The 13,231-nt window shown below is 47.3% G+C and overlaps 1 protein-coding gene across 2 annotated transcripts in view; it reads right to left on the bottom strand.

The window, feature by feature from the left end:
- LOC138851962 (calcyclin-binding protein-like) overlaps positions 1 to 11,572 on the bottom strand; it is a 34,366-nt gene extending 22,794 nt beyond the window's left edge. Inside the window, exon 1 of one of the 2 annotated variants that reach the window (XM_070081536.1) lies at positions 11,457 to 11,572. In XM_070081536.1, coding sequence (XP_069937637.1) covers positions 11,457 to 11,477 — 21 coding nt within the window. In that variant the 5' untranslated portion in view covers positions 11,478 to 11,572. Of the gene's footprint in view, positions 1 to 11,432 lie in introns of both variants that reach the window. The other variant, XM_070081534.1, reaches the window with a different exon arrangement.
- Between the last annotated feature and the right edge of the window lie 1,659 nt (positions 11,573 to 13,231).

Raw genomic sequence — 13,231 nt, 5'->3', positions numbered from 1 at the left:
GCCTAAGCCTGGCCACTACAACATCAGTCAGTCTGTTCACATTGCAAGTTGCTCCATAAACATACTTATCTACGTTCATGTTATCATAGTGGGTTATAGATCTACTCAGGCTTCTAACTGCATTCCTATAACAATCATTTTCATTATTTACTTCTCTCCTAATATTATTCCTAATGCTAGACACAGTTATACCAAAGTTATATTCTACATTCTCCTTCTCGATACTCTTCTTGGCTAACATATCAACTTTATCATGAAGGAGTAATCCAATGTGTGATGGGATCCATAGCAATTGTACACTAATTCCTTTGTCCCTAATTTTTGAGTATCTATACCTGGCTTCCCCAATGAGCATGTTGTTGGAGTCATTATATGAGTCAAGAGCCTTCAGTGATGACATAGAATCAGTAATGATGATAGAGTCAAGCTCAGTGTCATAGGTTAGCTTTAGCGCCATTAGGATTGCAAACAATTCAGTTTGCAGTGTAGACGCCCAGTTGTTAATTCTTACGCCTAACTCAACAAATTTATTATCGTTCTTAACTAGGGAGGTGGCAACAAGAGCAGATGCAGCCCTGCCAGAAGACTCCTGTTTAGATCCATCAGTGTATATAACTTGTGATAACTTGTTACTACCAGCTAGGTGAGAAATTTCTTCTTGAGCAGTTGCTCTAACAAGAGATTTAAGGAAGGGATTACTAGCAATGAGCTTCTTGGGAGGGACTTGTAGGTATGTGATATTAAATGAACACATCTTCCATGGAGGGGTGAAATGCTCTTGTTGCCTACAGTGATACAGTTCAGGTAGGTTATAAAACTTAATGCAATTGCACGTTTTCACAATCCATTTAGATCTGTGTGTATTTACCTCTAGACACTTGGTAAGATTCACTGTGACAGTGTCTGGTTCGTTTCTCAACATTCTAATACCGAGTACAGTGTTAATTTCAACAATCCTATCACTGATACTAGAAATACCAAGCTCCTTCCTCATGTTAAGAACTTTTGTAGATCTGGGACAGCCAAGAATAATCCTGAGAGCTTCATTTTGCATTAACTCCAAGGGTCGGAGAGAACTTTCTCTAGCTAATATCAATATGGGAGCAGCATAATCAATTAAGGACCTAACATAATGAAATGAGCAAAAAAACTGGTCTCAATATGACTCCAAGTTCAGTAACCTAATAATCAGATTTAAGATTGACAATTAAGATGAATGTTTCATGAAAAGTCACTCCAGTCATTAAAAACCATTGATATAGTCTTACTCCATGAAGGTGACAGCAAAACAAGTGCAAAAAACTACAAAATATTATTGATGACCTACACTATCAAAATCTTTGAATGAATTTTTAGAAGCAACATTGTTAGTCATAAAGAACCACAACAGCGACATATCCAGAGCAATATGGATTTAGAGCAAGTTGCTCCTGCTTCTCATAATTGCTAGACCATTACGACGTGGTCTTGGATGCACTGAAACACAAAACGCAGATGAAGTGTACAGAACAGAGACTGGTAAAGCCTTCAACAAGTGTGCCAAAAAACATAAACAACATGCTAAAAAATAACTGGGAAAGCAGGCAGAACGATTTTTAACCCTTTGACTGTCGCGGTCATATATGTACGTCATGGGAGATACCGTGTTTGACGTATCTATACACATAAATTCTAGCGGCTTCAAATCAAGCGGGAGAGGGCTGGTAGGCCTACACGAGAGAGAATGGGTCTCAGTGGTCGGTGTGCACCCTGTGAAAAAAATCTGGGACTCAGCGGTGCATTGTGGGAACGCCATCTTGGTAGTTCATTTTCACCATGCCTCGCGGTAAGAAGTTCCTCACTCCTCGGCGGATTGGAGGTCTTTTGTTCCCAAGTGATAGCTCAAACAGTGATGATAGTGTCAGTGAAAGTGAATTCCCTGGTTATGAAGCGGGTGTGACCAAGAAAATTACCCAGGATAACATAATTAGTGATGAAAACCCAGATGACCCACAACCCTCCCCCTCTGGTGCTGGGCCAGCTCGTTCATGTTCACCTGTACCAGGACGAAAGAGGAAACTATTTGCCCGTGTACAAGACTCAGATGTGAGCAGTGCAAGTGATAGTGATAGTGATTTCAAGGTTATTGAAAGCACTTCTAGTTGTGACAGTGAGGGTGAATATTCCCCAGTGAAGCGGCAGTATATACGACGTCGCATGCGGTCTGGTAGTGTGCCATATGCTCTTCCAAGAGGAAGGAGTACATCTCGGAGCACATCCCGTGGCCCTACACCACGTCCTGATAGTGAAGATGACGATATTGTTACGATGGGTATAAACGATGTGAGTGAGGCAGCAGGCGGTGGTGGTGATAGTGACGGTGCCATGAGTCATGTGACACCAGCAGCGGGCCACGCTAGTGCCCGCGCTGCTGACTCTGCACAACTACAACCCGCCTCGGCCGACCCCACACTCTCACAACCACAACCTGCACAACCACAACGACATTACAATATCCAGAACGCACCAGCTGACCGCATCTGGGATTGGCATCAAGATGACGAGTTTGTTCCCAATCCCCATGACTTTGATGGAGGACAAAGTGGAATACGGCCATCATGTACACTTGGGAACAATCCCACTGAACTGGAATGCTTTCAGTTGCTCTTCGATGAACCCCTGATGGACATTATTGTCAGGGAAAGCAATACATACTATGAGTACACCATGGCAAACACTATGCTTTCACCAAGATCACGCCTACACCAGTGGAAGGACACAACTGTGGCAGAGATGTATCTGTTCTTTGCCACAATAATGCTTATGTCACATGTGTATAAGCATAGTGTCAACACATACTGGGCGACAGACCGCCTGATTTCAACCCCTGCTTTCAGTGACATTATACCAGTGAATAGATTTGTGTTACTGTTACGTATGTTACACTTTTCAGACAAAACCAGGCCTGACAGAAGCGACAGGTTATATAAGATCAGACGTGTGTTTATGTACCTGAAACAAAAGTGCTGTATGTATTTTCATCCCTTCAGGAAGCTTGTTATTGACGAGTCTTTGATTTTGTTCAAAGGAAGACTCTCATTCAAGCAGTATATACCAAGCAAGAGGAAACGCTTTGGTATAAAGTTATTTGTTCTGTGTGATTGCAAAACTGGTCTGGTTTTGGATATAATTGTGTACACTGGCGGTAAAACAATGGAAGATACCAGGAAGTTACTGGGTATCTCTGGTGATGTGGTTAGAACAATGATGGAGCCATATCTTGGTAAGGGGCATATTTTATATACTGACAACTGGTACACAAGCCCTATACTCAGTGATTTCTTGCGAGTGAACATGACAGATGTGTGTGGCATAGTGCGTAGAAATCGTAAACATATGCCTAGGTTCGAAGCTGGCAGTCGTAGAGGTGAAGTGCAGGTGTTTGCTGCCAATGACATCATGGCATTTCGGTGGCATGACAAACGTGATGTCACACTGCTGACATCAGTTCACCGACACGAAATGGTAGAGACTGGCAAGCAGAATAGAGAGACCAATGAACCTATTGTAAAACCTGCAGCTGTGATGGATTACAACCTCAATATGCGCTTAGTGGACAAATGTGACATGCAGATTGGGTTTGCTGACTGTGTTCGCAAGAGTTATAAGTGGTACATAAAACTGTTTTTCCATCTTCTTGACATTTCCATGCTGAATGCTTATAATATGTATAAGTTGAAGACCAAGAACAAACCCAAATATGGTGAATTTTGTTTGTCAGTCATCAGACAAATAATATTCAAGTACCAAGAAACAACACCTGCAATAGACCAGCGCCCACGAAATTATCAACATATGTCCTCTCGTCTGAGGCCTGGTGATCACTACCCCATACCACTGCCTGCTACTACTGCCAAGAAAAATGCTCAGAAGAGGTGTTTTGTCTGTGGACATACCACAAAACGCCCACAAAAACGCAGAGACACTCGTTTTATGTGTGAGGAGTGTAAGACACCATTGTGCTTATACCCATGTTTCAAAGAATTCCACAAGTTGCAGCACTTCTAATAAAGTGTCCAGTGATTGTACATATGTATATATATTATAAAGCAATCGTAATAAACATTTGTTTACATTGTTTGTTTGTGTAAACAAGTTTTAGCAACATTATAATGATACGAGTGTTTTTGCTATAATTGTGTTACATTCAACGAGTGTATATTTGAACATTGCACAATAATTTGGTCTCACAGGCCACAAAAGTTATGTGAAAAAATAAAATAGTGAAAAAAACAAGAAACCATCGAATACAAGTAAATAAAAGTTTACCGGGTGAGCGGCAGTCGCCGCTGTTGCCACCAGCAGATCAATTTCAGCAAAGTTCAGGACTCTATATCTCGGTAAGTACTGATGGGAAAATTTTTTTTTTGGGACTAAAACAATCAGAAAAATAATCTTAACATTTTCATAAGAAAAAATAATTTTTTTTTTTCGAATATTTTGCGACACCAGGAGACACTTCAGGATTGGGCCCTTCGACAGTCAAAGGGTTAATTTTCTAACAAACTGGAAGGACTGTTCTGCCAACGTTGGAATGCATTTAGCTAGCACCAACAGCTTAATTGATCAGGCTATTAACAAGGAGACCAGGTTTAGGAGTGAGCTGCAGGGATGGTAACCCAAGGAATTCTTTACTGGTAACCTTCAGAACAGTCAGAAAGCCCAGGGCAGAGCAAGACTGAATTGTGATAGATAAATAAGCCGGAGAGTTGATATTAGTGTCATATTGAAGGGCTATCTTGTCCCATCTCCAAACAAACTCTGCCACTGCCACAATTCCTAATATTTGTAATAATATATTTTAAATATGATGCTAGACACTTTTAAGGCAATACAGGAATCATTTTAATATCCTAAACACAATAAAACAAAAATCTCAATGTACCTAATTACTGTATGAATGCCAGGGAATAGTATCAAATGGTATGTCAGGGCATAGTATCAAATGGTATGTCAGGGACTTTTTTTTTTATGTGATTTGGGGCCCAATGGTAAGTGTTTAGATCACAAATGAATGGACCAAAATTTGATCCTGGAGTGAGGTACGTACAAAACTTGATGACCCTGATTAACTAGCAGTGGGAAGAGGAAAGTTAAAATTACAGTGATCTTCATGAAGTTACAAGTAAAAATAAATAGGTACCAAAGAGTTATCCTGGGTGGCTAACCCTCCCCTGGGTTATCCTGGGTGGTTAACCCTCCCCGGGCTATCCTGGGTGGCTAACCCTTCCCTGGGTTATCCTGGGTGGCTAAGCCTCCCATAGGTTATCCTGGGTGGCTAAGCCTCCCCCAGGTTACCCTGGGTGGCTAACCCTCCCCAGGGTTATCCTAGGTGGCTAACCCTCCCCTGGGATATCCTGGGTGGCTAACCCTCCCTGGGCTATCCTGGGTGGCTAACCCTCCCCTGGGTTATCCTGGGTGGCTAACCCTCCCTGGGTTATCCTGGGTGGCTAACCCTCCCCTGAGTTGTCCTAGCTGGCTAACCCTCCCCCTGGGTTATCCTAGCTGGCTAACCCTCCCCTGGGTTATCCTAGCTGGCTAACCCTCCCATGGGTTATCTTAGCTGGCTAACCCTCCCCTGGGTTATCCTAGCTGGCTAACCCTCCCCTGGGTTATCCTAGCTGGCTAACCCTCCCATGGGTTATCCTAGCTGGCTAACCCTCCCCTGGGTTATCCTAGCTGGCTAACCCTCCCCTGGGTTATCCTAGCTGGCTAACCCTCCCCTGGGTTATCCTAGCTGGCTAACCCTCCCCTGGGTTATCCTAGCTGGCTAACCCTCCCCTGGGTTATCCTAGCTGGCTAACCCTCCCCTGGGTTATCCTAGCTGGCTAACCCTCCCCTGGGTTATCCTAGCTGGCTAACCCTCCCCTGGGTTATCCTAGCTGGCTAACCCTCCCCTGGGTTATCCTAGCTGGCTAACCCTCCCCTGGGTTATCCTAGCTGGCTAACCCTCCCCTGGGTTATCCTAGCTGGCTAACCCTCCCCTGGGTTATCCTAGCTGGCTAACCCTCCACTGGGTTATCCTAGCTGGCTAACCCTCCCCTGGGTTATCCTAGCTGGCTAACCCTCCCCTGGGTTATACTAGCTGGCTAACCCTTCCCTAGGTTATCCTAGCTGGCTAACCCTCCCCTGGGTTATCCTGGCTGGCTAACCCTCCCCAGGTTATCCTAGCTGGCTAACCCTCCCCTGGGTTATCCTAGCTGGCTAACCCCCCCTGGATTATCCTAGCTGGCTAACCCTCCCCTGGGTTATCCTAGCTGGCTAACCCTCCCCTGGGTTATCCTAGCTGGCTAACCTTCCCCTGGGTTATCCTAGCTGGCTAACCTTCCCCTGGGTTATCCTACCTGGCTAACCCTCCCCTGGGTTATCCTGGCTGGCTAACCCTCCCCTGGGTCATCCTAGCTGGCTAACCCTCCCCCAGGTTATTCTGGCTGGCTAACCCTCCCCCAGGTTATCCTAGCTGGCTAACCCTCCCCCAGGTTATCCTGGGTGGCTAACCCTCCCCGGGCTATCCTGGGTGGCTAACCCTCCCCTGGGTTATCCTGGGTGGCTAACCCTCCCTGGGTTATCCTGGGTGGCTAACCCTCCCCTGAGTTATCCTAGCTGGCTAACCCTCCCCTGGGTTATCCTAGCTGGCTAACTCTCCCCTGGGTTATCCTAGATGGCTAACCCTCCCCTGGGTTATCCTAGCTGGCTAACCCTCCCCTGGGTTATCCTAGCTGGCTAACCCTCCCCTGGGTTATCCTAGCTGGCTAACCCTCCCCTGGGTTATCCTAGCTGGCTAACCCTCCCCTGGGTTATCCTAGCTGGCTAACCTTCCCCTGGGTTATCCTAGCTGGCTAACCCTCCCCTGGGTTATCCTACCTGGCTAACCCTCCCCTGGGTTATCCTGGCTGGCTAAACCTCCACTGGGTTATCCTGGGTGGCTAACCCTCCCCCAGGTTATCCTAGCTGGCTAACCCTCCCCCAGGTTATCTTGGGTGGCTAACCCTCCCCGGGCTATCCTAGCTGGCTAACCCTCCCCAGGTTATCCTGGCTGGCTAACCCTCAACGGGCTATCCTGGGTGGCTAACCCTCCTCTGGGTTATCCTGGGTGGCTAACCCTCCCTGGGTTATCCTGGGTGGCTAACCCTCCCCTGAGTTATCCTAGCTGGCTAACCCTCCCCTGGGTTATCCTAGCTGGCTAACCCTCCCCTGGGTTATCCTAGCTGGCTAACCCTCCCCTGGGTTATCCTAGCTGGCTAACCTTCCCCTGGGTTATCCTAGCTGGCTAACCCTCCCCTGGGTTATCCTACCTGGCTAACCCTCCCCTGGGTTATCCTGGCTGGCTAACCCTCCCCTGGGTTATCCTGGCTGGCTAACCCTCCCCCAGGTTATCCTAGCTGGCTAACCCTCCCCCAGGTTATTCTGGCTGGCTAACCCTCCCCCAGGTTATCTTGGGTGGCTAACCCTCCCCGGGCTATTCTGGGTGGCTAACCCTCCCCTGGGTTATCCTTGGTGGCTAACCCTCCCCTGAGTTATCCTAGCTGGCTAACCCTCCCCTGGGTTATCCTAGCTGGCTAACTCTCCCCTGGGTTATCCTAGATGGCTAACCCTCCCCTGGGTTATCCTAGCTGGCTAACCCTCCCCTGGGTTATCCTAGCTGGCTAACCCTCCCCTGGGTTATCCTAGCTGGCTAACCCTCCCCTGGGTTATCCTAGCTGGCTAACCTTCCCCTGGGTTATCCTAGCTGGCTAACCCTCCCCTGGGTTATCCTACCTGGCTAACCCTCCCCTGGGTTATCCTGGCTGGCTAACCCTCCACTGGGTTATCCTGGGTGGCTAACCCTCCCCCAGGTTATCCTAGCTGGCTAACCCTCCCCCAGGTTATTCTGGCTGGCTAACCCTCCCCCAGGTTATCCTAGCTGGCTAACCCTCCCCAGGTTATCCTGGCTGGCTAACCCTCAACGGGCTATCCTGGGTGGCTAACCCTTCTCTGGGTTAACCTGGGTGGCTAACCCTCCCTGGGTTATCCTGGGTGGCTAACCCTCCCCTAAGTTATCCTAGCTGGCTAACCCTCCCCTGGGTTATCCTAGCTGGCTAACCCTCCCCTGGGTTCTCCTAGATGGCTAACCCTCCCCTGGGTTATCCTAGCTGGCTAACCCTCCCCTGGGTTATCCTGGGTGGCTAACCCTCCCTGGGTTATGCTGGGTGGCTAACCCTCCCCTGGGTTATCCTAGCTGGCTAACTCTCCCCTGGGTTATCCTAGCTGGCTAACCCTTCCCTGGGTTATCCTAGATGGCTAACCCTCCCCTGGGTTATCCTAGCTGGCTAACCCTCCCCTGGGTTATCCTAGCTGGCTAACCCTCCCCTGGGTTATCCTAGCTGGCTAACCCTCCCCTGGATTATCCTAGCTGGCTAACCCTCCCCTGGGTTATCCTAGCTGGCTAACCCTCCCCTGGGTTAGCCTAGCTGGCTAACCCTCCCCTGGGTTATCCTAGCTGGCTAACCCTTCCCTGGGTTATCCTAGCTGGCTAACCCTTCCCTGGGTTATCCTAGCTGGCTAACCCTCCCTTGGGTTATCCTAGCTGGCTAACCCTCCCCTGGGTTATCCTAGCTGGCTAACCCTCCCCTGGGTTATCCTAGCTGGCTAACCCTTCCCTAGGTTATCCTAGCTGGCTAACCCTCCCCCAGGTTATCCTAGCTGGCTAACCCTTCCCTGGGTTACCTTGGATGGCTAGCCCTCCCCTGGGTTATCCTGGCTGGCCAACCCTCCCCCAGGTTTTCCTAGCTGGCTAACCCTCCCCTGGGTTATCTTGGCTGGCTAACCCTCCCCTGGGTTATCCTGGCTGGCTAACCTTCCCCTGGGTTATCCTGGCTGCCTAACCCTCCCCTGGGTTATCCTGGCTGCCTAACCCTCCCCTGGGTTATCCTGGCTGGCTAACCTTCCCCTGGGTTATCCTGGCTGGCTAACCCTCCCCGGGTTATCCTGGCTGGCTAACCCTTCCCCGGGTTATCCTAGCTGGCTAACCCTCCCCTGGGTTATCCTGGATGGCTAGCCCTCCCCCGGGTTATCCTGGCTGGCTAACCCTCCCCCGGGTTATCCTAGCTGGCTAACCCTCCCCCAGGTTATCCTGGCTGGCTAACCCTCCCCCGGGTTATCCTGGCTAACCTTCCCCCGGGTTATCCTGGTTGCCTAACGCTCCCCTGGGTTATCCTGGCTGGCTAACCTTCCCCTGGGTTATCCTGGCTGGCTAACCCTCCCCCGGGTTATCCTGGCTGGCTAACCTTCCCCTGGGTTATCCTGGCTGGCTAATCCTCCCCGGGTTATCCTGGCTGGCTAACCCTCCCCCGGGTTATCCTAGCTGGCTAACCCTCCCCTGGGTTATCCTGGCTGGCTAACCCTACCCTGGGTTATCCTGGCTGGCTAACCCTACCCTGGGTTATCCTGGCTGGCTAACCCTCCCCTGGGTTATCCTGGCTGGCTAACCCTCCCCGGGTTATCCTGGCTGGCTAACCCTCCCCCGGGTTATCCTAGCTGGCTAACCCTCCCCTGGGTTATCCTAGCTGGCTAACCCTCCCCTGGGTTATCCTAGCTGGCTAACCCTCCCCCAGGTTATCCTGGCTGGCTAACCCTCCCCTGGGTTATCCTGGCTGGCTAACCCTCCCCTGGGTTATCCTGGCTGGCTAACCCTCCCCTGGGTTATCCTAGCTGGCTAACCCTCCCCTGGGTTATCCTAGCTGGCTAACCCTCCCCCAGGTTATCCTGACTGGCTAACCCTTCCCTGGGTTATCCTGGCTGGCTAACCTTCCCCTGGGTTATCCTGGCTGGCTAACCCTCCCCTGGGCTATCCTAGCTGGCTAACCCTCCCCTGGGTTATCCTAGCTGGCTAACCCTCCCCAGGTTATCCTGGCTGGCTAACCCTCCCCTGGGTTATCCTGGCTTGCTAACCCTCCCCTGGGTTATCCTGGCTGGCTAACCTTCCCTTGGGTTATCCTGGCTGGCTAACCCTCCCATGGGTTATCCTAGCTGACTAACCCTCCCCCAGGTTATCCTGACTGGCTAACCCTCCCCTGGGTTATCCTGGCTGGCTAACCCTCCCCCAGGTTATCCTAGCTGGCTAACCCTCCTCCGGGTTATCCTAGCTGGCTAACCCTCCCCGGGTTATCCTAGCTGGCTAACCCTCCCCCAGGTTATCCTAGCTGGTTAACCCTCCCCTGGGTTATCCTAGCTGGCTAACCCTCCCCCGGGTTATCCTAGCTGGCTAACCCTTCCCCAGGTTATCCTAGCTGGCTAACCCTCCCCCGGGTTATCCTAGCTGGCTAACCCTCCCCCGGGTTATCCTAGCTGGCTAACCCTCCCCAGGTTATCCTAGCTGGCTAACCCTCCCCCGGGTTATCCTAGCTGGCTAACCCTCCCTTGAGTTATCCTAGCTAGCTAACCCTCCCCCAGGTTATCCTAGCTGGCTAACCCTCCCCCGGGTTATCCTAGCTGGCTAACCCTCCCCCGGGTTATCCTAGCTGGCTAACCCTCCCCCAGGTTATCCTAGCTGGCTAACCCTCCCCTGGGTTATCCTAGCTGGCTAACCCTCCCCTGGGTTATCCTAGCTGGCTAACCCTCCCCCGGGTTATCCTAGCTGACTAACCCTCCCCCAGGTTATCCTGGCTGGCTAACCCTCCCCTGGGTTATCCTAGCTGGCTAACCCTCCCCCAGGTTATCCTGGCTGGCTAACCTTCCCCCAGGTTATCCTGGCTGGCTAACCTTCCCCCAGGTTATCCTAGCTGGCTAACCCTCCCCCGGGTTATCGTAGCTGACTAACCCTCCCCCGGGTTATCCTAGCTGGCTAACCCTCCCCCAGGTTATCCTAGCTGGCTAACCCTCCCCCGGGTTATCCTAGCTGGCTAACCCTCCCCCAGGTTATCCTAGCTGGCTAACCCTCCCCCGGGTTATCCTAGCTGGCTAACCCTCCCCCAGGTTATCCTAGCTGGCTAACCCTCCCCTGGGTTATCCTAGCTGGCTAACAGCTGACCACGAGGTCATAAGTAAAGACAAAGTTAACACCTACTGCCTGTTAATATTTTCCCGTTAACAATTAACAATACCTGAGAGTTAATATTATAATGTACATAAAGTGAATTATTAAGGTCAACTTACGAGTACATATTGAGATATAACTCAGGGGTATATAACCTAAGCTTTATCGGGATGCGCTAAACCCTCAAGGGGTTATATAGCACCTGGGGCAATGGAAGATAATCATGTTAAATCTATAGTGAGAATATCTTAAATTCCTTGGATCAAGAGCCCTCCCCCGGCAACATCACTACTGAGAGGTCCAGTCAGCCTCTCGTGGCACTCACTCATCATACATTAAACCTCACTGTTAACACCACTAAATATACCAGCAGCCTCACCTTTTCACTCTGTAGGATACTCACCTCCTCGAGTTTATTAGACATAGCGAGGAATGAGGCAATAAGGAGCTTAATATAGCAATAATAACAGCAGCAGCAGCGACCGTCTTGACTCAGCTCAATAATGTTTACCGGGTAACAAACCTAAACATTATTTATAATAAATGACTAAGTAACTTTATTGAGATTAAAATTCAAGTTTTTTATTATTATAAATGTTTTATGTGGTAATGTATGTGTAAACTACCTAGGATAACCCAAAAATGTGAAAATGATACTTAATGACTTGTTTCCATTCATTTTAGTTTATTTAGGAAAAAAAAATGGATGATAGTTTGACTTACATATTAACATATAAGTAATTACCGATGATAACCCAAAAAAATAGTCAAAGTGATTTATTTTCATTGGGGTCCTTGTATTTCAAATGGAGTCTTTTTTGGCTAGTATCTAAATGCTTTTCCATTTACCTTTACAAACACAAATTAATATTTTTACAATAATCTCCAGAGCTTTCCAATGTTATATATACACTTCTACAGTTCCTTGTCAATGTATAACCAAAAATAAACCAACAATATCAATGTTTCTCTTTTTATTTGGGTGTATAATATAAGTATCTTAACACTCACATTAATTATTTTCCGCACTAAAATGTTAAAAAAAAATCAACATATTATCTTTTAGAATTTATCTATCGACATCTTTCTACAAAACTCAATCTACTTTACACACGTTTTCCTCTGTACAATGATAGTATTTTCTAGAAGTCTCTACTGGAACATTTATATAAATTATAATAACAACATTAATAATAATAATTATTATAATAATAAATAATAACTATAATAATAACAGTAAAAATAATTATAAAATATTTTTTTTTCATGGGGAACGCTAAACCCGTAGGGACTATATAGCTCCTGACGGGGGTGGGGGGGGGGAGGTATTGAGGCTTAATTCAGGGAACTGGAACACAGCTCCAATTCCCTAGATCAAGAGCCCCTCACCAGCGTCAATGAACCTCCCTTGAGGGCAATTATAATAACTAATAATTATGATAACTATTATAATAGCAACAGTAATAATAAAAAGCAATAATAATAATTATAACAGTAAAAATAATTATATTAATTATAGCAGTAATAATCATTATAATAATAATTATAATAGTAATTTATTATTATAATAAAAAAAGAAGCGCTAAGCCACAAGGGCTATACTGCTATAATAGTAATAATAATTTAAACTAAGCGCTAAACCCACATGGGTCATACAGCCCTGAATAATAATAATTATTATTAATATTATGGAGAAGAACTGCTTGGCGGAACTAAGTTATTATTTTGTACATCTTTTGGAGAGAGAGAATCTTTCCCCTGAAGGAATCTGCCTGAATTTCCTAATTTATTACTGTAACATTACAAGCTCCTGATGATGTGTTTTTTGGAAGACGAAAGGCCTAGACTCGGGTTATTTTTTTATCTTTCATCACTTGTTGGCGATGACTGTATATATTACTATGATAATTGTACTTATGTGTACCTGTACCTTAATAAATTTACTTATCTCATTTACATGAACACCAATCCAAAGATACGAGGGGGAAAAAATGAGAAAAAACACGTATGCGATTATTAAGACATTTATTAGAGACGTTTCGCTCACCAATGGTTTTTTCAGTCCAGTGGAAAGAGCGCGAGACAGAAATGATAATGTGCAAATAACCGGCATATATAAGAAAGAAAAGCTTACAATGATGTTTCGGTCCAACTTGGACCATTTACATTACACTTTGT

Source organism: Cherax quadricarinatus, unplaced genomic scaffold, assembly GCF_038502225.1.
Source record: "Cherax quadricarinatus isolate ZL_2023a unplaced genomic scaffold, ASM3850222v1 Contig3035, whole genome shotgun sequence".
Taxonomy (NCBI): domain Eukaryota; kingdom Metazoa; phylum Arthropoda; class Malacostraca; order Decapoda; family Parastacidae; genus Cherax; species Cherax quadricarinatus.
The sequence above is the reverse complement of the archived record's forward strand: the minus strand, read 5'-3'. Positions and strand labels throughout refer to the sequence as shown.